This window comes from Podarcis raffonei, chromosome 13, assembly GCF_027172205.1.
Source record: "Podarcis raffonei isolate rPodRaf1 chromosome 13, rPodRaf1.pri, whole genome shotgun sequence".
In the NCBI taxonomy this organism is placed as follows: Eukaryota; Metazoa; Chordata; class Lepidosauria; order Squamata; family Lacertidae; genus Podarcis; species Podarcis raffonei.
Window position 1 is genome coordinate 36,249,755 of NC_070614.1, and position 23,255 is coordinate 36,273,009.

Consider the following 23,255-nt stretch of genomic DNA (forward strand, 5'->3'; position numbering starts at 1 on the left):
GCTGCTCTAGATGCTGTGTGGGTGTGCTAAATTCAAGCATTCAGGGCAGGATCATGATGATACCGATTTCTAAACCATTTGGTGAAAACAGGATCTTTTCATGGGATCTGTTCACAGAGTCAGTGTCCTACTTGGAGTAAAGCCAGGCTACAGGGGTTCACGCCCCCGAATCCTCGCTGGGAAAAGATCCAGGATAAAAATTGCTGGATACTGCCAGGGCAAAGTCAGGACAGCTGGGAGGGAAGGAAGGGCAATAAACCAACCCTCTCCTGATCCTGCTTATTATATCCAGTGCTGCAGAGACCCCCTTATTAAACTTACTGGAGGTCTTTTCATTGTTGTTGTTGCATTGAAACCCATGGGTTCTCTTGTCCAATGAAACAAGGTTCAAAACGAACTGTATAAATCAGAGAAACTGGTCCAGAGGTGTAGGTTTTATTTTGAACTACGTCTAGAGGTTTGGCAAGGGTGCATGAAAAATTATTTTAGCCACGGATAGGAGAGGTGAGGGGCGACAGAGAAATCCAAATAGGGAAGGGTATTATGAATGCATAATGCAAAAGCATTTTGTTCTAGACATTGTTTGCATTTCCCACAAACATTTTTCAACGGCACTGAGAGCTAGGAACTTGCTCAAATGGCAACAGCAACAGAAGCCGAGATTATCAAGGGTCTGCATTTTGAACCATATATCGCACATGGTGTGGTATTATGCACATGCAGGTATCCTGGAAAAAAAATATGAATAAAGGCCAGTGTGTACAATTGCCAGAATCAAGTGATATAAGGCTTCAGCCTCCTGTGTAAAACCATTTATGAGGTTTGGAGCAGCAAATGTTTTATTGTGTTATCAGTTCAGGGCTGGTCATGAGAAGCAGAGCTGGAAATGAAGAACCCCAGCACAGCTGTCAAGCACCTTCCTTTGGTTATTGAGATTGCAGACTGCTCTTAACAGCTTCAGAGGGCAAGACTCATGCCTGAGCCCCCTTCATGGGGGAAAAACCCCCTCTCCTTGGACTCCTCTGAATACCACCTCAGTCAGATGACCTAATCAGCGTGTTTCGGTTTCTCCAGTTTCCAATCTTAAATTCGGCTCTCCAGATTTCCACATCAGTTTTTTAATTTCTACCCCCCCAAAAAAGTCCTGATGACAATATCAGCATTTTTCTCTTCTAATACACACATTTTTGCAAAAAAAAAAAAAAAGAATTTCCCCCTAATATGATCCATTTTTGCACACATTACCTGCACTGCAATATTTGGAGAAGTGCGGCAGTAACTCAAAACGAGATCTCCCTCTCTTTCACACACGCACACGGCCAGCCCTGCTGGCATTTTGCTCTGTGGCACAAAGCTCCCTGCTCCCTTTTTCTCAGTGCATGAGATGCTGGTGTCCTCTGGACCCTTTCGCCCTCTCCTTCAAGCTGATTAGGAGCTGTCAGTGGACGCAGGGAGGGTGGGGTGGGGGCCTTGGGTGAAGCTACAGGGATTAGACCCTGTTTAATTTTCTTTCTCCAGGGCAATGACGTAAAAGAAACAATGAGAGACTAATGAAATCCTGGCCTTTTACCCTGTGCTACGAGACTGGATGGCTAGATGGAGCGTGTGCGTTTTTTCCTGTTTGAATCTGTACGGCGATTTGAGAAAAAGACAAGTTAACCATACAGATATTGCTCACATGCGATGTATAGTTGAACTGTGGAATCATCCCTTTCCACAAGAGCCAGCAATGGCTACCAACTTTGGGGTGGTTTCGAAAGAGGATTAGACAAATTTGTGGAGGACCAACCTAGCCGTAAAAGGGACGCGGGTGGCGCTGTGGGTTAAACCACAGAGCCTAGGACTTGCTGATCAGAAGGTCGGTGGTTTGAATCCCCGCGACGGGGTGAGCTCCCGTTGTTTGGTCCCTGCTCCTGCCCACCTAGCAGTTCGAAAGCATGTCAAAGTGCAAGTAGATAAATAGGTACCACTCTGGCAGGAAGGTAAACGGCGTTTCTGTGCGCTGCTCTGGTTCGCCAGAAGCGGCTTAGTCATGCTGGCCACATGACCCGGAAGCTGTACGCCGGCTCCCTCGGCCAATAAAGCGAGATGAGCGCCGCAACCCCAGAGTCGGTCACGACTGGACCTAGTGGTCAGGGGTCCCTTTACCTTTTTAACCTTGCCGTGGCTACTAGCTGTTATGGCTATAGTCTCCCTCCACTGTCAGTAGCAATGAAGCCTCTGAATATCAGTTGGTGAGGATCACAGGTGAGCAGAGTGCTGCTGTGCTCATGTTCAGCTTGGGCATTTGGTTAGCCACTGTGAGAAGAGTGTGCTACACATGACGGGCCATTAGCCTGATCCAGCACCGCTCCCCTTATGTGCTTATGTGTTTATTTGAATTTTGAAATACTTTATTGTCACTTGTACAACTTGTATACAGTGAGATTACACGAGCACCCTCCACTCAGCTCTCTTAGTCTTAATTCCCCTCATTTACTGACGCACACCCACCAAACCCAAAAGCCAGTTGCCCTGTTGTTATCTTTTCACTCAGCAGCCTAACAGCCCAAGGATAGAAGCTGTTCTTTACCCTGTTGGTGCGACTAACCATGCTTTTATATCTTCTGCCTGAGGGCAGGAGATCAAGAAAGTGCCAAAATATTATGAAGATGTCAAGGAAGGAAGGAAGGAAGGAAGGAAGGAAGGAAGGAGCCAGAAAGAGAATAACTGTGCGGCTGATAATGTTGATCTTCTCTTCCTTTTTCAAAGCATCTTTCCATCATTGTTTTTCATAGATTTGGACTGCAATAAAGAATTGATTGATTGTATTCCATAGAACCATAGAATCCTAGAGTTGGAAGGGGACAATGAGGATCATCTAGTCCAACCCCCTGCAATGCAGGAATATGCAGCTGTCCCATACAGGGATCGAACCTGCAACCTTGGGGTCGTCAGCACCACGCTCTAACCAGCTGAGCTATGATGTTGTCTGTACTGTTTTATATTGTTAGCTGTCCTGTGTTCATTCGTGAGGAAGGGCAGGGAATGCATCCAGTGGAGGAAATAAACCAGTCATTAAGCTACTGTTCAAAGGTACACAAGCTTGTGTGTTTGCAGCCAACGAAGAACAGACAAAGAGGTCTGTGGGTGCTTGCGTACTGCTGCGCTCAACAGAACTTGAACTTGATAGCAATACACGCAGTGAGAGTCTCTCAGATAGCGCACACTTTGAAAGCTTCCCTCCTTGTTTTATGGGTCCTGTTCATACGTCAATCCCACACCCTTTCCCTCCTCCACGTCTAAGAAACGGGTCCTTTTTCTTTAGCTCCTCTGCCCTCTGCCTATCCCTGAAGAGGTCATCCAAGGCCAAGAAGCCAGCCATGCTGCAGGGCGACGAAAGGGTGTGTGTACGGCTGCAAGATATGGCAGGTTGCCCAGAGATGGGAGATTAGATGAGGCGCTATGGAAAGTTACTACCCAGATGGGTCTTTTTAAAAAGAAAAAAGAAAAAGTAGCCTCATTGATGGACAGCTTGCTTGCTTGCTTGATTTATTTATGGATGGCTTGGGGTCAGAGAGGTAATTCTAGAACAATCACAATGTCTTTCTGGAACCATTCATGCCCTCCCCTCCCCATCAGACTTTTTACAATAAGGAAAATAATGAGTGTGGGTAACATTTGCTCAATGCAATGTTGACTGAAAGTTTATCCCCATTGGTTTGCACAAAGTTTTCAGGGAGTTCAGATGATAGCTACTTATTGAGTATCCCTTCTGATTTGCTTCTGGGAATGTTGTACGACATTGTTCTCCACACCTAAGCTTCAACCCAGACTAGTGTTTCATTGTGGATATAGCCTGCCACATGTTCTTAACACAAGAATACTGCATCAGCGGTGGGTTTATTCTGCTTTCATTTATTCCGTGATGCTTCTCCAAGGCTACCTCGTTATTGCTATCAGGAGGGGCTGTAGCGGAACCAAAGTGGGGTAAAAATAAAGCAGGGTGTTTGTGGTATAAAAAGTTACAGGATTTCAGCAGGAAGTTATGGACTGGAAATGCAGCGGTGTGACCTCTTTAAACCTTTTGAATGGTATTGAAAGCGCAATTGCAAGTGACTGCTGCGATAGCATCCTCCTGAGCACAAATCATAAAAAGGACATCTCTGGAGGGACCCTAAACTAATTGCACTGGCTCAAGTGCCTTGCAGATCAGGTGTGCTGCATATGTAACAAGACAAGGGATCAGCTCACAAGCTGCAACACAGGATGAAAGACAGCTCTGAGTGGGATGGTTTCTGTTCACAAAGAAGAAAGAGACAATTAAGAAGCGATCGGATAGCTATCTTCCAGTGCTTGAAAGGCTACCAGTACTTCCAGTACTTGAAAGGATAGGGTCAGCAAACTTTTTCAGCAGGGGGCCGGTCCACTGTCCCTCAAACCTTGTTGGGGGCCAGACTATATTTTGACAAAAGAAAGAAAGAACGAATTCCTATGCCCCACAAATAACCTAGAGATGCATTTTAAATAAAAGGACACATTCTACTCATGTAAAAACACGCTGATTCCCGGACCATCCGCGGGCTGGATTGAGAAGGCAATGGGCCAAATCCGGCCCCCTTAGTTTGCCTATCCATGACATAGGACAATGATGCAGCACATTTGTTTTCTGTAGCTCTATTCAGGGTGAGGCTTTGAACCAAGAGCTTCTAATTATAAGAGAAAGGATTTTAACTGAAGTTTAAGAAGAACTTCAAGATGATACAAGCTGTTTCATAGAGGAACTAGCTGCCTTGGAAGATGGTGGGTTCTCTTTCTTTACATGTTCTGAAGCAAATGCGGTAGTGGGCTTCTTGCAACAGCCAGGGGTGTTGAGCTAATGACCTTCAAAGGCCCTTCCAGCTACAATAATCTATGGACTCAGCTACATTAGTCAAGAAACAGCGTTTTGAATGCATTCTAAACATGCGACACCAGATGGTGCCAGAGAGCAAAACAAATTTCTAAGCAACTTTCCATAGTGTTTTTTTTCTTTTGTTATAACGATTTAATTTTTGACTTAAAGTGCCCACCCATGTGTAGATCCACCCTATGAGCAGTGTAGATCCACCCTAGAGCAGTGGGGCAAGTAGATCAATTGATGGTTCAAATAAGGATAGAGGCTAGCAAGAGGCCATCCCCTCCTCCATCATGTCACTGTAAACGCCATATTGGCAGAATTCCAGATCTGGGAGAGAGAAAGCAGTGTGCCAAAACTTAAGCATGTGGGGGCACACACAGAGACACACACACACGTCTGTTTTGGAAACTGCCCCTTCCTATGGGAACATCTGGTTTTGAAGAGAACGGCTACAGTTAGAAAGGTTGTTTTAATCTAATGGGCCAACTGGCAGATATTTCTAGGCCAGATTTCACTCACAGCCCGTCAGTTCCTGACCACTGCTTTGCTGATCTGCCTATCGCACTACTACTATTTGTCATTTGCAGACTGTGCTAGATGCTGCACAGAACCTAGAACAGATGTCACCCCTGCCTAGAAGGACTTAAAGGAAGGTGGAAGTTACTTCAGGCATGAAGAACTGCAGAGAGACAGAAAGGGGTAAACAGAGACTAAGGAGGTTGTTCCCAGACGGAGGCTGTGCGTCATTTTACCAATTAACAGCTTGGGACTAGTTTACTTGAGGGATCGAGCTTGCACTTTCACAAGTGCCAGATAATCTGCATTTCATACCTATGATAAAGCAATCTCTAAGTGTGTAGCACTGCAGTTTTACAGTTTCAGCACCAGCAAGTCCATCCCAACACGTAAGCCCATTGTCTATAGTTGTTTTCAAATTCTGTTGATTTTTATCTGTATTTTATGGATAACTATCCTCTTTTATATGCACTGCTTAGAGATTGATTTTTTTTTTTTAAAGTGGTTCATAAGTCATGATAGATAGATAGATAGATAGATAGATAGATAGATAGATAGATCTTACCAACGATGGTGAGGGTCAGCAGCAGGTTTCGCATCAGCCACCCACAGTATTTATCCAGGCAAGGTTTTGGCAGCTCTTCCAAGCTGATGTGGGGCCCATCCGCCATGGGGACCTCCACATGGTTAGTCATTTCCGGGGCAACTCCCAAAGCCCCTTGTTTCGTCTCAAGAGGAGAGGGGGGAGAGGGGGGAAAACAAAAAGTTAATTTGGATGGAAACAAAACTCTGTTTTTCCACCTCAGAACAGAGAGGGGCTGGGGCACAGGCCACTCTGGAGGGCACCCCCTTTGACCCAGACGACAACAACAATAACAACGAAAATTAATAGATGAACCAGGTAGATTAATCAATTAGCAAGACTTTTAATTTACTAAATATGTGCCCCTGTTTAATCAGGCAGCATTTTTTATTTATTTTAAAAATGCATTATTTTTTAACATGATTACTTAACAATAACAGCAGGCCTCTTCCTTTTTCTCACAGGTAGGAGCGAAAGCCTCTACAACAGAAGAGCATACATAGAGATGGTTCCATATTCCCATCCTACTGAAAGCAGGCCCATTGAAGTCAATGGGACTACTCTAAGTATGTTGGGAATCTAGATCTGACCCATTATCTGAAAACAAAGTATTTTTTTTGCTTCAGAAGTATTCCCCCCCCCATATACAAATGCATGTGAATTTAATTGACTGGCTAACGGATTAATCTAATTAAATATAAGATTAACTGAGATTTATTTAATCAGGTGAGAGAGAAATGACAACAACAACAACAATAATGGAGTTTCTCCTATGTGGTGCATTTCAAGATTTCAAAACACTTCACAAACATTGGCTCAGGCAATGAATTGGGTTTGCTGCTGGCAGCCCTGGAGCCAAATATGGCCTCTTGAGAGTGCCAGCTACTCCATCAGTTGCCAACTTGACTTCTTTTCTTTGCCCATTGTCAGAAATAGACTTCTAAGGAATGAGAATGAGGTAGGTGCTCAGGGTAAGTTCTGGTATCTCTTATCCTAGAAAAATAGCACTGGCTGTCCCCTTAAGGGCAACATGACCTCCTGATTCCCCTCTCTCTTCCTGGGTGACTAGGGGAAACCCAGCCGGAGGCCTGTGTTAAGAACCCTGCTTGTGAGCTGTGTGGAACGACACAACCAACACCTTTGAGGAGCCTGACTCAATAGAAAGCTCAGCAGGCAGCCTACTTGGCAGGAGTACTTCCTCAATACACCCTCCCTTAAAGGAACCCTCTTTTCGTTCTCTGTCCAAATGGAATAAATGCTGAGATACTACTGGGTGGTGGTGGGTTGGCTAGAAAGGTCTTCCTTGAGACTGCCCTGGCTTTGATTGTGGCACAATCCTTCTGCTCGAGTGAGGGGTCAAGAAGAATATTTGGCACCGTCTAGCTGGGAAGCGAAGAACTAGCCAGGAATGGGACAGACAATCTGGGCCCCGACTGATGAGCCTTCCTGCCGTTAATCAGCTAGGGGATAATCAAATGGATGTATTGGATTTTGGTCACGGCATCCGACCAGATCACGAAACTCCGTCCCCGTTAAGCGAGTGGGCGTGATCCGCTCTGCAGATTTAAACTGGCTTAACGGTTTTATTGGTTCCTGTGTGAGTCACTGATACAGGCACCATAGGACCAGGCCATTCCTTCTTCTCAAGTAGTTCTCTCGGCTGCCCCCCCCCCATCACATTTCCTGTTATAGTCACAATAATTTCTGGAACACAATCTCAGGCGCAACAAGTAAGGTGAAGGTGTTGGAACAGGTTTGGTGTGCCGGCCATGGAAAATCGGGCACGAAACAGCACAGGTCAGCAACTAAGCACAGATGCAATGCCAGCTGATCCAAGCCTAGAAGGGTTAGGAACAGTATAAGCAGTGGCGGAGGAAGTCTCTCGGGTACCTGGGGTTATGTGCCCAGGGGTGGGGTGAACTGCCCATAGGGGCTAGGGACAGGGCATGCCACATGACACCCATAGTGGGTAGGGATGGGGCGGAGCTAGCACCCCACTTGCTCCGCCTCTGAGTATAAGATGTCTTATACTGAGTCAGACCATTGGTCCATCAAGTTTAGTACGGCCTACACTGACTGGCAGAGGCTCTCCAGGATTCGGGGCACGGTTCTCTCTCAGCCCTACCTGGAAATGCCAGGGATGCTACTTGGGACCTTTAGCTGGTGCTGTAAAACTGAGCTACGGTCCCCGTGGTCCAGGAAAATTAGAGTTGGTCTAATCCAATGCAGTCCCATGGACTGCAAGAAGATCAAACGTATCCATTCTTAAGGAAATCAGCCCTGAGTGCTCACTGGAAGGACAGATCCTGAAGCTGGGGCTCCAATACTCTGGCCACCTCATGAGAAGAGAAGACTCCCTGGAAAAGACCCTTATGTTGGGAAAGATGGAGGGCACAAGGAGAAGGGGACGACAGAGGATGAGATGGCTGGATAGTGTTCTCGAAGCTACCAGCATGAGTCTGACCAAACTGCGGGAGGCAGTGGAAGACAGGAGTGCCTGGCGTGCTCTGGTCCATGGGGTCACGAAGAGTTGGACACGACTAAGCGACTAAACAACAACAATCCAATGCAGCACTGCTTATGATTTTATGTGTCCCATGAATGAATCCCCATGTCAATCATTAAGGCATATTTGGGGGTTCAGAAACATACAGGTTTCTTCCATGACAGCCGCCAGTTCTGTGCAAACGGACCTACAGGACTGTCAGAAGGTCAGAGTGTGGCTCCAAATGAAAAGCACTTTATACCAGGGGACTGGTTCCCTGCAGTGAGATGGCACCAAGGAGTCCTCTTAACCTGGACTTGGCAGGACACTCAAGCGGAAGCACCTGCTGTCAGCTGCCTCCCTGGCCATGTTGCATGCTCTAGGCAAAGTCAGAACACTTCTGCTTTTGGGAAGAAGGGAAACTTCTAGAGACCCGGAAGGCGGGGCGGAAATGACAGTGCTAGCAATTCACATCAACAGGAGTTTAACAAGGCATCCTACAAAGGCAAAACAACAGGAAATAGGGCAGCGGTCAGGGACAGGTATCAAAAATAGGGGCCTCCTTCCTTCTGGAGGTTGCCTGGACACCTTTCCAGTGAGGTTTGTCAGACCAGGTGAGAGGGAGCTGTGTCTCGAAGCACATTTTGGACATACAGGAAGCGTCAAAACGAACAAAATCAAGCGCTAGTTTTCTTTTCTCCTGCGAGTTTTCTCTGTTTGCTAAAGACAATTCCCTCTTCCCTTCATTCAATAAAAATGACACTATGCAGAGGGAGATTCCTTTCGTTGACTCATGCGTTTCCCAGGAAGCTGTGGTTTTCTGTCTCTCCTACAACTCCCAGGATTCTTTGGGGGATGCTGTGACCGTTCACATAGCATGAAACCAGATATGAATTTGTAATGGTGAGCAGATCAATAAACCCAGTAGTGTAAAGGTCATTTGCAGAGGAAAAACAGATCCCTGCCCCGCATGACAAGCAATGCCATCTGTGCAAAGATATAGAAATAGGCCCCAATCTAGCGCCAGCTGTACACGAGTTACTCTAAGTTGCGGGTGTATATCTGTGTTAAGGGACGCGGGTGGTGCTGTGGGTTAAACCACAGAACCTAGGACTTGCCGATCAGAAGGTCGGCGGTTCGTATCCCCGTGACGAGGTGAGCTGCCGTTGCTCGGTCCCTGCTCCTGCCAACCTAGCAGTTCAAAAACACGTCAAAAGTTCAAGTAGATAAATAGGTACCACTCTGGCGGGAAGGTAAACGGCGTTTCCGTGCGCTGCTCTGGTTCGCCAGAAGTGGCTTAGTCATGCTGGCCACATGACCTGGAAGCTGTACGCTGTCTCCCTCAGCCAATAAAGCGAGATGAGCGCTGCAACCCCAGAGTCAGCCACGACTGGACCTAATGGTCAGGGGTCCCTTTACCTTTACTATCAGTGTTAAAGATGAATCTGGCCAGTTCGGTGGAGATAGAATGAGCACTGGGACATGGATGCAAATTATTAAAGGAAGGATTGGCATATCACACAATGCAAGGAGATGGTGCAGACAGAGAATTATGGGTCCAAACTCTAGGGATGAATCTGTCAATTAAGGTTTCTCTCTACAGCCATACCTCAGGTTACGAACGTTGTGGGTTGCGCGTTTTCGGATTGCGGACCACGCCAAACCCGGAAGTACCATAATGGGTTACTTCCGGGTTTTGGCGCTCGCGCAGAACCACAAAATGACATCACGCACATGCGCAGAAGCGCTGAATTGCGTCACGTGCGTGCGCAGATGCGGCGCTTCAGGCTGCAAACGCTGCAGGTTGCGAACATGCCTCCCGCACGGATCACGTTCGCAATCCAAGGTATGACTGTATTTCTAATGTTTTCCAATCTGAAGTTCAGTTCTCCACATTTCAGTCTGACTTTTTAAAAAACCCCAACAACTCTTCATGAACACCCACCAGCATTTTAGTGCGAATTGCTCCTAATATATGCATTTTTAATGCAATTTGACTAATATACAAACAAGTTGGCCTCACATCATGCATGTTTATGTGTTAATTTCACAAGTATATGTATCTATATGCATCCTACAATATACTTGGCTGGAGAACTGCATTGCAAAATTCAGAGAAGTGCAAATTTCAAAGGCTGGCTAAGTTTAGGTTTGCACACTGTTTCAGAAAGTGTGAATGAGGTTTGCTTAAATAAATGTGAAGTGAATCAAATTTATCCCCTATCACTGGTCCACACATACATTTCCCCCTTTTGCATTTTGTTCGAAATTCTCCTCTCCCCTTCTTCTATTGACCAGCAGCTGGCTCCCATACGTCGAATCTCCTAATCCATATTAACTTGCAGGATTTGGAACCTCTGGGTGGTTCAATGATTTCAGTCATGAGAATAAATATAGAAAAGGGACACATGCAAAAATTCATCCTTCTCCTCTTAATTAAGTCACAGATTCCTTTCCAACGAGGGGGAAGTGGAACCATTTTAAAAGTTTTTTTGGGGTTTTTTAAGGATGCAATTGGGTTTAGATTAAACCAAGAAAAGACAAGGACTCTACATTTCTACTGAGCAAGCCAATGTAGTATCAGAGGCAAAATCTCATAGAGGTGAACCACCCCCCCCGCCCCCGGCCATTTCCCAACACACACACACACACACACACACACACACACACACACACAGAGACAACTTTTCTGGCAAAACTTGGCAAATTTTGCGTTGAAAGGAGAAAGCAGATGCAACAATATTTTGCTTTTGAAATATTTTGTTGGAAGCTGCCCAGAGTGGCTGGGGAAACCTAGCCAGATGGGCATGGTATTGGTATTATTATTATTATTATTATTATTATTATTATTATTATTATATCACCATCATCATCTTTGATTGATGCAAGTGTATGCAAAAGTTTGTGTCTCACAGGATTCTTCTTCAGGCAGTCCTGATGAAGACAAAGTGTCCCGTGGAACTCAAAAGCTTGCACCATCCTGCAGCACTATACAATAAAAAGATACAATTTCATCTGCTTTCTAGCTCCTATATTTTGGGATCACCATACTACCAAAGACACTTACAGAAGCATTAATTCCTTAAATGGAAAAAAACAACTCTATGTCTTCGCATGTTCATACAGAGTACATACAGAAATGACCCCATATTCAACTCATCTTTTAGTAGCCAGTATTCGATTAGACTCAGGATTCCCCAGAGAGAAAGAAAAGGCCAACATTTTTTTTTGCCCCTACCCCGTCATTTCTCAGAGAACCTTCTATTTCTAAGTTGTACACGGGTTGCCAAATTCTTTTAGCTGCCCCTGCTCCTGTGCCTTTAACATCCAGAAAGTGAGTGAAGCTTTCTCTTTATGCCTGTGTTCAACACAGCAGCAGGACCTGCTTAGGAAAGCAGCAAATCTACATTGGAAGCATTGCTATTTAGAATTTAACACACATAAATTCTCCACTGCCACCTCAGAGATGCTGGCTTATACCCCCCCAAGACTACCCATTTTCCAACTCTCTTCTGGGATGAGTTTATCACAGAAGAGAGGGCAGCTCCCTCTAGAGGGGAAATCTCCCCATGACCTTTTGTTCAATCTTCTCCCCCCCCCCTTGTCCAAAAGAGCCCTTGAAGAGGCTGGGCAACATTTGCCCCCTAATCTCTGCCTCCCTGCACCCCTTCTTGTCCCCTGCCCCCCCATTTCCCCTGGCTGCCTTGCTCCTTACCCCACGTAGGGAGGGGGGGACGGTGCGTCTCGGCGGGAGGCGAAGGGGGATCTGAAGACGGCGGGCGGCAAAGGGGGAGACTCTGGTGGCTTAGTGCCCCCGTCACTCGACGACGTCAAAGAACAAGTGTGGTCAGGCAAGGGGGGGAGTAAAGAAAGATTACGAACAGAAAAAGGAGCAGAGCTATGTAAAGGACAGGAAAAATGGACATGAGGATTATACCCCTAACTGGGGGCTGAGCAGACAGCGCTGTTTAATCAGCGGCCTTTTTAAAAAGGGGGGGGGCAGGGAGAGTCATCAGAGGTGGCAGGTTGGGGTAGGCACCCACAGTGAAGAATTTATTTTATGAAATACAGACTTGGTCCTACTGCAGTTTCTCAGGCAATGTGGGGGTTTTTTTTTGAGGGGGGGGATCTGTTAGCAAATGCCATCTGTCCCACAGAGAGAGATTTAGTGTCATTCAAACCACTGACGTTTTGCTGTCTTAACTCACCTCGAACTGCTTGCCGCATCAGTAACTTGATTTCATTTTTAAAACATAGGTATTGTTACCTCCTTGAAGACAGATCATTGCTTGTAATAGGACAGAGAATCTTGGGCCGGCCCCACATGTTAATAGAAGTTAAACTGATGATCAGAGTAAAAAAAAAAAAAAAAGGGGGGGGGGAGCTTTAGAGTTACACAGTACCCCAGGCAGAATGGAAAAGTCACTGGTGTTCAGAGAGAATATGGCGGAACTGTTTTACTAACAGTACTACACTGGTAAACGCAGAACGTATTTTTAATGCTTATGAAGGCTCTGAAAAGTGACTTTCTCAAAGGAATACAGGAAAGTTGTAAACCATTCTAGAAGTATGGGCATCCATAACCCCATATTTCCAGCTTCCTTTCTTTTTCTTCTTTTCAAAGGGGATAGTTTAGAGCATTTATAAAACCTGAGATATAAGGCAAAATGTGCAGGCACTGTTCCTTCTTTCTCATTTGTGTGTGCGTTTCCCCCTTTCAGCATTTGCATTTAAATAAAGATATGCCACCCTCAGCCCACAGCTCTGTGAGGCAGGCAGGCAGCTAGGCAAGTAGGTAGGCTAGACTGAGACAGCGACAGAGAGAGTGACTGGCCCAGGGCCTCTCAGTGAGCTTCATGGCCAAGTGGGCTTTGAACCCTAGCCCTACATCTGACCCTCTGGGCCTGATCAATACAGTGGTACCTCGGGTTATAGACGCTTCAGGTTACAGACTCCGCTAACCCAGAAATATTACCTCGGGTTAAGGACTTTGCTTCAGGATGAGAACAGGAAATCTGCGGCAGCGGCGCAGCAGCAGCGGGAGGCCCCATTAGCTAAAGTGGTGCTTCAGGTTAAGAACAGTTTCAGGTTAAGAACGGACCTCCAGAACAAATTAAGTTCTTAACCCGAGGTACCACTGTATGGGCGCTTGCCCCACAGGAAGCTGCAGTCTGGGCACGGGGAATTTGTGGGCCCCAGATGTTGTCCCAGCTCCCATCAGTCCCTCCCTGGTAACATGGCAAAAGGTCGTGGATGATGGAAGCGACTTCTGGAGGGCCACAGGCTCATGTAGAGCTCTTTTTTCTGCAGCTCCATCTGGTGCCCCCTCCCCGAGTGCCCAATTCAGGTTTTCCCCTCTTCCCTCCCCATCCTTTTTACCTTGCGCGTCATGGGGCAGGGACTCCACTCTGGGAGCCTTCTTTTGGCTGAAGAGCTGGGTACAAAAGCTCAGAATAAATAAATAATACCAGTATGGCACAATTCAGGCCTACTCACACGCAATAGCTGCCAGTGGCCTTTAACTAGGGAACCCTCTCACCTTTGGGGCGGTTTGGGCATCTACGTCACAACAAAAGAGAAAAAAGTTACTGCTCTCTGGCAGAGACGACATGGCTGAGGTGATTGCTGCTCGTAGCGGGAGCAAGCAGTTTTTCTTCTTTAGAGAGAACTCTTCCTTCACTCACACAGATTCCAGAGGTCAAATCTCCAACAGCAAAAATAAATATAGATATAAAATATAAATATATAGCTTTGGTGGCCCTCCACAAAGTCTCAAAGATTTATCGTGGTGCCAGGTTTAAATGGGGGCAAGAGCTCACTTCATCAGGGGATGATATACTCCATGCATTTCCTGAAGCTGGTCCACAAAAGCTTATGCTAAAATAAACCTTTGAAGGGCAAGAAGACTTTATTGTTCATGTGAGGCCATGTAAGCCTAGAGGTTCCTGCTCCAGGTTTGAGGGGCCCCACCTATATCAGTGACCCTCTAGCCACCATTTTAAATTTCCCCCATGAGCCTGAGTGACACTACGTTAAGAACTCTGTGGTACTTTGTGAGGAATTCAAAAAGGCAGGTGGCTGTCAGGTCCAGCTGCCCTTCCCTGAGAAGGCTAGGTACCGAAGCCAGAATTCCTTTTGGTTCATGCTACTTAAATGATACGTTCACATGGCTACTAAACATTTTTGTTTATTTGTATTTTATTTTTATTTATACAAAATAATATATGTACATATATATATTAAAAAACAACAACTGTCCATGTTTTTCTCCTCTCACGCTTCTCAATATAAAAATGGTGGTGCAGCAACACCCAGTGGCAGAATCCGGAACTGATGCCCACACAGCTCCTCCTCAGAGGGATGCTGCAGATGAGTCTCTCTCCCCACTGCCTGTCTCCCCCCAATAGCTATGGGAGTCCAGTCCTCCAGGGAGAAAACAGTGGGAGCGTGGCATGTGCTGCTGTTGATGGTGTGTGAGCAAAAGAACGCCGTCCCATTCACTGTGGAGGGGGCCATTCATGCCTGAAGATGCTGCGGGAGGAAGATAAGATGACAATAAAAAAACATTGGTTGGGGCCTGGGCAGAAGAGAAGCCAGGAGTGAGGAGGTTGCAAAAACACACACAAATCATTTGGTCATTTTGCAATATTCCCCACTAGGTAAGACCCTGAAGCTTGCCCGGAGTCTAATTCTCACTCAGGTGGCTGTAAACGTGTGCCAGGCAAGTAACGTTTCAGAGTTCAAGCGTGGAGCTTATGTAATTGGTTGTTCCTCCGCAGGAATGGATGAAATCTGTCCATTTGGGGGCTTTTTCTCAGTTTCTCATTTTCCTAAACTTACGTTCAGCACATATCCTCATCGGTTTACAGTTTCATTAAAAAAAAACAAATTCAAAAGTCCTTGTGAAAACTCACCGGCATTTTAGTGCAAATTTAATCTTTGTACGCGATTTTATCGAATGCACGTTTTTGCAAAGCAATTTCCCCCAACAGAAATTATTTTCCAAGAGATTTATTTCTATGCGCCTTTTGCCACAGAAATACAGGAAAGTCTTACCCTTACCTTTATTCCCCAAAGGTGCTCTGAAGGCTCAAACGGGCGTTTCCTGAAACCTTGGGAGCCTCTGGGGGATGAAATATGGAGCTATGATTACATCTCAAATTGATTGGTGTGGGTGGAGGAGATAATAGTACTACTGGTGATGGTGGAGCCAATGTCACACATAGTGCTGAAAGGTGAGGGTTGGGCCCATGTGAGAGTGACAGGATTCTGTGGTTACCTATCCTGGGATGATTGATCAAAGGCAGGGATGCTGTGTGGGTCGTCCCCCCATGTATACTGCAAGCACAAACATGCGACTCTAGCCTAGGTAAAATTGCATTATTAAAACTACCCCCAAATTATCTTTGTCTGAGAAGAGGTAAACTCTCAAAAGGGGCATGTGATTATTGTTAAGTCTGGGAAACACTGCATTTTCGTATGTTATTTTCACCAATATATGCATTTTTAGGGATGGTTTACCCCAGTGTATGGATTTTTGTACACATTTGCTGGGCTGGAGAATTGCAAAATTTGGGGAAGCGCAAATGTCAAAGGAAGGCCATGTTTGGGTTCTCAGATTGCTTCAGAAACAACGAATCAAATAGGTTTGCCTTTAAAGACAAACTGAATCGGAACACGCCCCCCCCCAATCCTTACCTAGGACAGTATTTCTCAACCCCATGCCCTTTAGAAACTTGGGACTGCAATTCCCACCAGATCCTTGTCGGCCATGGCTCAGTGAGTGCCCAGAACATAATATCCCAGAGCTTTTTGAAAATGCTTCTTGCTTACCTGAAATAGGTTCCTTAATGGACGTGTCATGATGAGTAGAAAGCAGGAAATGGGAATGAGAAGCAGAAGTAGAAATGGTCCCCAGTGAGATCTCTGAAGTGGGGTTTGCTGAGACGACTGGACTCCACCATGGCTCTGTGTAACGTTTTCGGTGCCTGGAGTAGTAAAAGAGTCTGCATTACAGAGAGAGACTGACCTATAGGGGCAGATTGAATGCCTTCCGGTAACAAGCGAGGGGCAGAGAGCAGATAATATTGAGAGGATACCCACAGAGTGTTGCTGAACCATGTGTTGCTTTTTTATGACAACAGATGCAGAGTATTGCATTGGTTTCACAAGAAGTGGATGGTGGCCTGATATCAAGTGATTGGCACCATAATATTTTGTTTTGTTTTTTAAGGGGAGAGGGAGAAAAACAGGGAGAAAGTCAATGGGGAGAAGAAGGAGAAGGAGTGAGAGCATCTCTACACCACAATGGTCCACTGGTTTAATTGTCATGGACTCCCCCACCCGAAGCAATCATGGAAATTGTAGTTTATTGCAGGTGCTGAGAACGCTGTTCAGGGCCTCTAAATTCTTCCTCTGCCGAACTAAAACTCCCATGATTTCCTGGGGGAGAGATAAAGAAGTATGGGTCCTCAAGTGCAGATATGCCTTGGGAAAGACAGAAAAGAAAGGGTGGGGGGAAGAGACAGGAGAAAGAGAGATCAAATTGTAAACCACTTAAGAGGTTTTGATACAAACCAGAGGTATATAAAGTTTGTTCAATAAATAAAGTGGGCCCTGTGGTAGAAACCAGGGTTTCATGCAGTCCTGGGGCTGCAAAAGTTGGTGACACTGACAGCTGGGTGTGAGCTGTAAGTTGGGAAGTCCTGAGTTCAAATCAGACCACAGCCAAATACTCACTCAGTGGGATTAGGCAACTGACTTTTCTCTCTGCCTCAGTTCCCCCTTACTGCAAGCTGGGCATGACAATACCAATGTTGTAAACAGGGGCAGCTTCAGGTCTGAGGGGCTCCCTGGCAAAATGCCCTCTGCTAGGCCTCCGCCCTTGAGCTTGCTTGCCAACAGCTGCGAGTTGCCATTTTTAAACTTCCCACAATGCCCCTGAAGTCATGTTGGTCTGGGGAATTCTGGGAAATTACAATGGCAGCCGCAGTGAGGCCACCAAGGGCAGCTATTTAAATTTACCCAGAGTGGCGCAGTATGTCAAGGACCTATTGCGACCAGGTGGGGCTAGAAGTTGGGGGACAGGCAGAAGTGTTGATGTTGGGCCTGGTTGTCATGGCAACTGTGATAATGTTTGTGAAGCATTCTGAAATCTCCAAAGCACTATATGGATGCTAAGTATTATTTCTGGCGGAAACGAACCTTCAGAGCATAAATGCAACCACTCAGTAGGCAAAGCATTTGTATTCTGCCAAGATAGCGAGGCGACTTTTGCTCATTTTCTCTGCCTCCCCATATTGTCGACACTGGGGTGAAACCATCCTCTTTGATCAGCTCACCACATACCGTTTCATACACACCATAGCAAGTTGTTCACCCAGTGGAAAACAGGAGTGGCTGGGGCAGTGGGGCAGGGTTGCAAAGTCACCTTCCTAACACTGTCATCACTGCCACTGACCGGGTTGGGGTGCAGGGAGGTGGTGGGGAGCTCAGGGCTGTTTGGGCACAGATTGGCTCTACTCCAAGTTTGCCACCCCCCTGCCATGCCAGTGAACCACCTTGATAAGCAGCAGCGACGCCAGTTTTATGAGGGCAGCTCCATGGCATTGTCCCACTGTGTCAGGCCCCCGTGGCAGAAATGTCTCCCCTCTGTATCCCCACAGCCTTGCTCCCCCACACCCTGACCACCTGGAATGTTACCTGGTTGGCACTGAATAATGGTGCATTTACTGTAATTGGCAGACTCTTTCAGTTCGATGAGTTTCTCCATCTTGTCCGCCAGGTTTCCGATGTGGTAAGGAACCGGATCCAAGAACTGAGTGATGTTTGTCCCCACAAAACGGACACAACTATCCTGTTAAGGCGCAAGAGAAAAAAGTCAAGCCCAGCAGCTTCGTCCTGATGTATAGTGAGCCCACAAGCCATGCCACCACACCTTAGGAACTGGGGCCAAATTACACGTGAAGTTGCTGCACTTAAATGAGGCTACTTCTGTTTTGAAGACAAAACAGCTGCAGGCCCCTGCTCTGGATCAGGGCCCTGTGGCAGTTTCCTGCTGAAAATCACCCTCTTCCTCAGCTGTTCTTTACTCCCACTGGTGCTGCTGACTGCAGGCATTAACTCTGGAGCCAAATAGGTTTAAAAAGTTTGAATTAGGTAGGTTTTAAAGAAAATTCAAGCAAGACTGGATTTCTCCATCAACCTTAGGGGCCCATGGCTGCGTTTCAGTTTGTATTTTGCTTTGGAAGTTAGGTAAGTTCACCTTTCAATGTGAACCGAATTGAAATTCTTCTCCATTCCTACCTGGCATGAGTAGGGGTCTGGCTTAATCTGGAGGGAGGAGCACCTTGTGGTATTTCATTCTGATCCAAATTTTAACTTAATTATTTTTAAATATCCTTAACAAATACAAATAATTGCTAGCGTTTAGGACTGGTCAGGTTCGAAACAGCTATTAGATGAATAAATAAGAGGGGGGAATGACCTTTGCTGCCTTCCAAAGCACCCATGACCTACCTCAATGTTACATCCTTCAATAAAGGAGGCTATGTGATATGTTATATTGAAGAACTTTCGCTCCAGGATTCTCCCGGATACGCTGGCCAGATGCTTCAGCTTTTTGTTTATGAGATGAACTTCCCATATTTCCTGGCAGAATCCATCCTGGGGGAAATTATTGGGGGAGTGGGAATATAAGGAAGGAATGCATGATTAGGAAAAAGTCAGGGGTGTATTCTTTTTCGAAACCACTAAGAACATACAAAGCTGCCATAGGGCTCATCCAAACTTACCTTTTGACCCATGTTTTCCAGGCTCAGGTCCACACTTTAAAGCTTTGTGTCCAAGCACTCCTTTTTTTTTTTGACCCAGATATTTCCCCATGAAAACCTGCTCTTTGAAGCAGAAGCACAACAAACAGCAGTTCAGGTTCCGCCCCCCCATTGCTGTTTGCTCCAATTCAGCTATAAAGAGCAGGGGGTTTTTTCCCCAAGGAAAGCTCCGGAGTGGGGTGGGTGGGAAAGGGCACCTGGATATGGAGTTTTAAAGCATGGATCATTTCCTGGAAAGCGCAGAGAAAAGGTGAGTGTAGATAAGCCTTTATAGTGAGTCAGACTTTTGGTCTGTCTATCTAACTCAGTATTGCCCACACAGGCTGGCAGCAGCACAATTGACATAAGAGGAATTGTCTTTCAAATCCTTCCATTCCTGGTGGAAATTCTGCTTTTTGTAATAGGAGAGGCAGCGCACATTTTCGTCTCCACGCAAAAATTCGCTCCTGAATTAAAATAATTGCAACTGATCAGCCCTTTCAAGTAACATAACAACACCATGGTAGGTAACATATGTCTAGTTGTTTCCTTAGTTAACAGGTTGTTTTTTTAAGACTTTACCGGTTTCAGGTTGGATGGCATATCTACTGGGTAATTGAGGAGCAGGTACTGCTTCTGCAGAGAGAAAGAGATAGGCCTGAGTTGAATGCGGGGAGAGGATGGATTAAAGAGCAAGAAAAGTCTATCCATGAAATGTTTTTAAATAGGCTTTAAAGGTACCTCTAGGTTAGAGGTTGGCAACCTACGGCCCATGGGCCAGTTCTGGCCCTTGAGCTTCCTGGAACCGGCCCACAGCCGTTCTGTGGATCGGCGTGGGGATTCCATGCCTTTCTTCACGGCCATTTCCCCCCCTCAATGCAGGGATCCACTTCCGTCCCAGAAAAGCACCGGAAATGTCATGTGCGCATGCGCATGGGTGCTCCTCACCCGGAGGAGTGCCTGTACGTGTGCGTACGTGCTATTTCTGGTGCACTTCCAGGACAGAGGAGAGCCCACGTGTATGTGCACACGCTATTTCTGGCGCTCTTCTGACCCAGAAGAGCACCGGAAATAGCTTGAGCGCATGCACAGGCGCGCATGCTCTGGCCCAACGAGAGGCCTGCCAGGGAGTGGACCGGACCAGCCTCAAAAAACGTTGCCGACCCCTGATCTAGGTTTATCTAGATGAGCCTTCATCACCCTGGCACAATTCTCCATGTTTTGGACCCCAACTCCCATGAGCGCTGCAATGTTGCATTTCTACCTGCAGTGCCAATTTCAGGTGGTAGCATGGGATGATTGGCTCAGCCCCATGGCAATTAAACTCTATGGTCCCTGCAACACTTTATCACATCCCCAATGCTGTTCAACATCTATTTGAGGGAGGTTCATGGTGAGTTTTGGCACCTATTTTTCTAGAAAAATAGCACTGCCCTGATATAGTCTGCTCAAGGGCACACTCACCAGTTCTTTAATTTTAGATAAAAAAAGCTGAGTGTTGTTCGTTGACTCAAACGGAACATGTTGAAAGACGCAATTCTGGCTTGACTCACATTGGGTGAGAAACAGCAGCAGCAGAACAAAGACCTAGAAGGACAGGAAAAAATTCTTATATAGTAAGTGAAAGCTCAAAAGAACTCTCAAGCATCTCTCAGCTAGCATGCAATGCAGACCCAAACTTCCATCTTCAAATATCTGAAGACCTGTCACATACATGACAAAGCAAATCTGTTACTTGCCTGATCCTCTTTTAAAGCCATCCAAATCTTACCCTCCTTCCTTTACAGTAGAATGGGGATGTGACATTGGACTTTCCCAAGAGACAATGGAGTGTGACTCCAGGGGTGAAGTCAAACTACCGGAGAATCATAGCACTTGCTGTGGCTGCAAGAGACCACCAAAGTGACTATTTCAGGGTGCAAACCTAGGCAATGGAGTTCCTGGGCTGCCCAGATGACAAGACCCCCCTCTCAGCTTCACTGATGTGGCCCAAAGGAAAACAGAGCAATACGTTTGGCATCAGTTTGGCTACAGGAGTTGTTGGAAGGTGTACAAGACACCATTCAACCACTCTGAATTTGTGTAGGGCTTACTCCATAGCTTTTTCTTCTCCCGAAGATGTCTTGCAAGGCCAGGGGTATGGAGGGTTTACTCCCAAAACCCTTCTCATGAATGAGTGTAGCCACAAGGCAGCAGAGGTTGAGAATCAGAGTTTTCTTTCTCCCAGGTGAGCTACCTTCCCAGGTTGACAAGCCCCATCTGCTCCTCATTTCCCTCTGCAGCATGTCATACTGCAACATTTCTTGCGGGTCCCAGTCGTTTGTTGCTAATAGGTAAACTCTACATCTCAGTGGACTGACAGTTGGAGAAGCGAAGACTGAAAAGGTGGCGGCAAGGAGAATGGAATAGCCTGGAAGAGGCTGATTGCAGAAACATTCCCCCCGTCTGCAATCACGAGGACAAAAAAAACTTTTTAAAAAGGGAAATTTGCGTTGCTCAAAAAGGCAGTGAATGATAGAAAGGAAATTGCTTTCTGAGTAATTTGCTTTCTGTCATTCACTGCCTTTTTGAGCAACGCAGATTTTGAGTGCTGGAAAGCATGCATTGAACTAAGGCCGCCTGGTTCTGGGATGGTGATGCTGTAAGGAGAGGTCCAAAGAACCTCCCTCTCCCTCTTCCTCTCCGGCCACCATTCCTGGACTAGTATATCAGGAGAAGCTGAGGCCTCTTCCTTGATCCTGCCAATTGTTTTTGGAAACTTACCACAAAAGACTCTGGGGTTGCATGGCGCCAAATCATCTCCACATGGTCTGGTGGATGACCAACATGCTGAGGATTACCCCTCTAGAAAGGGGGGGGGAGCTGTGGGGATAAAAGAAAGGATGGTTAGGGGTTAAGAGGCCAAGGAAACACGGACTTGGGATGTAGCAAAACCAGCATTTACCAACGTGGGGCCTTCCAGATGTTTTGCACTACAACTTATGCAAAATAATAAAAAATACCTAACATCAGGGCTTCTTTTGAGCTGGAACTCTCCGGAACTCGCCATTATAAGGGAACAAGGGAGGCACTCAGGGTGAGTTTCAGCCCCTCTTTTTCTAGAAAAATAGCACTGGTTCACATGAAACACTGTTTATTCATTTATTCTTCCAAGGATCTTCCAAGGATCCCAAGGTGGGGAACATGGGTCTCCTCCTCCCCATTTCATCCTCACAACAACCCGGTGAGGTAGGCCAGGCCATGAGATGGTGACTGGCCCAAGGTCACCCAGCTGAGTGGGGATTCAAACTCTGCCCTCCAGGGTCCTAGTCCAACACTCTAACCATTACGCCACATTACGCATAGTGATTCTTCAGTCATCCACCATTTGACCTGTAGTGGGAGATTTCAACATCCACGCAGGGGCCAACTTGTTGGAGCAGCCTGGGGCATCAGAGCCTCCATCACATCCATGGGGCTGTTTCTGTTGCAGTTCCTGTGTGTGTAATTCCACAGGTTACGGAGTCAGCTGCGTGGCTGTATCTGTGTGGGAGAAAGGCCGGCTGGAGGACCTGCCTGCGGGCAGTGGAACTCGCTGGTGAAGGAGGAACTTGCTGGTGAAGGAAGAACTCGCTGGTGAAGGACACCTCTTCAGGACCAGGTGCCAGGAGCTACTGAGCGTGAGTAGGCTAAGCCCTGGGGGAGAAGATGGCGAAAGTCCAGGAGTCCTACACCGTCCCATTTGAGGCTCAATCGGCACAACTGGGAGGACTGGTCCTGAAGCACGTTGCTCTGGTCACAGTTTTATTGTTTTACAGCAGCAATTACATTCAGCAGCCAAATTAATCGGCTGCTGATTAATTGCTGTTGTAAAATAAACGCTTCTTAGATTAGGAAATAAGCTGCGTACAGAGACTTTTCTGCATGCTTGAGTAATCTCTGTTGTTGTGGGTGAACATATCAGACGACACAGCGATTCTTCAAACAGCTCTTGTTTATTCA

The 23,255-nt window shown here is 46.3% G+C and overlaps 2 protein-coding genes and 2 long non-coding RNA genes across 5 annotated transcripts in view; 2 read left to right on the forward strand and 2 right to left on the reverse strand.

Moving 5' to 3' along the window:
• The window catches only part of LOC128400994 (excitatory amino acid transporter 2-like), a 31,058-nt gene extending 16,630 nt beyond the window's left edge, over window positions 1-14,428 (reverse strand). The window contains exons 1-3 of one of the 2 annotated variants that reach the window (XM_053363788.1): window positions 13,960-14,428; window positions 12,672-12,805; window positions 5,961-6,123 (exon numbers count right to left, since the gene is read on the reverse strand). In XM_053363788.1, coding sequence (XP_053219763.1) covers window positions 5,961-6,090 — 130 coding nt within the window. In that variant the 5' untranslated portion in view covers window positions 6,091-6,123; window positions 12,672-12,805; window positions 13,960-14,428. Of the gene's footprint in view, window positions 1-5,960; window positions 6,124-12,178; window positions 12,806-13,959 lie in introns of both variants that reach the window. The other variant, XM_053363786.1, reaches the window with a different exon arrangement.
• LOC128400998 (uncharacterized) lies at window positions 2,155-6,944 on the forward strand. Its single transcript, XR_008327409.1, has 3 exons — window positions 2,155-2,247; window positions 5,467-5,784; window positions 6,443-6,944. It is a non-coding gene; the product is annotated as an uncharacterized LOC128400998 (long non-coding RNA).
• Window positions 14,429-14,697: 269 nt separating the features above from the next.
• On the reverse strand, window positions 14,698-22,149 carry FLT3LG (fms related receptor tyrosine kinase 3 ligand). The gene is made up of 8 exons (XM_053363796.1): window positions 22,038-22,149; window positions 20,739-20,861; window positions 19,857-19,910; window positions 18,982-19,128; window positions 18,166-18,319; window positions 16,297-16,469; window positions 15,526-15,586; window positions 14,698-14,994 (listed from the first exon to the last, which is right to left on the reverse strand). The coding sequence occupies exons 1-7, from the start codon at window positions 22,071-22,073 to the stop codon at window positions 15,554-15,556; spliced, it is 720 nt and encodes a 239-aa protein (XP_053219771.1). The 5' UTR covers window positions 22,074-22,149; the 3' UTR covers window positions 14,698-14,994; window positions 15,526-15,553.
• LOC128400999 (uncharacterized) lies at window positions 17,190-19,839 on the forward strand. The gene is made up of 3 exons (XR_008327410.1): window positions 17,190-17,526; window positions 18,248-18,717; window positions 19,700-19,839. It is a non-coding gene; the product is annotated as an uncharacterized LOC128400999 (long non-coding RNA).
• Window positions 22,150-23,255: the final 1,106 nt, after the last annotated feature.

Bases quoted from the DNA above. Each gene is read 5' to 3' on its own strand.
- FLT3LG (XM_053363796.1), bottom strand. From the start codon at position 22,073: ATGATTTGGCGCCATGCAACCCCAGAGTCTTTTGTG. The intron at 20,862-22,037 runs GTAAGTTTCCAA...CTGTCCTTCTAG, and splicing joins CAACCCCAGAGTCTTTTGTG to GTCTTTGTTCTGCTGCTGCT. The intron at 15,587-16,296 runs GTAAGCAAGAAG...TTCATCCCCCAG, and splicing joins CATTAAGGAACCTATTTCAG to AGGCTCCCAAGGTTTCAGGA.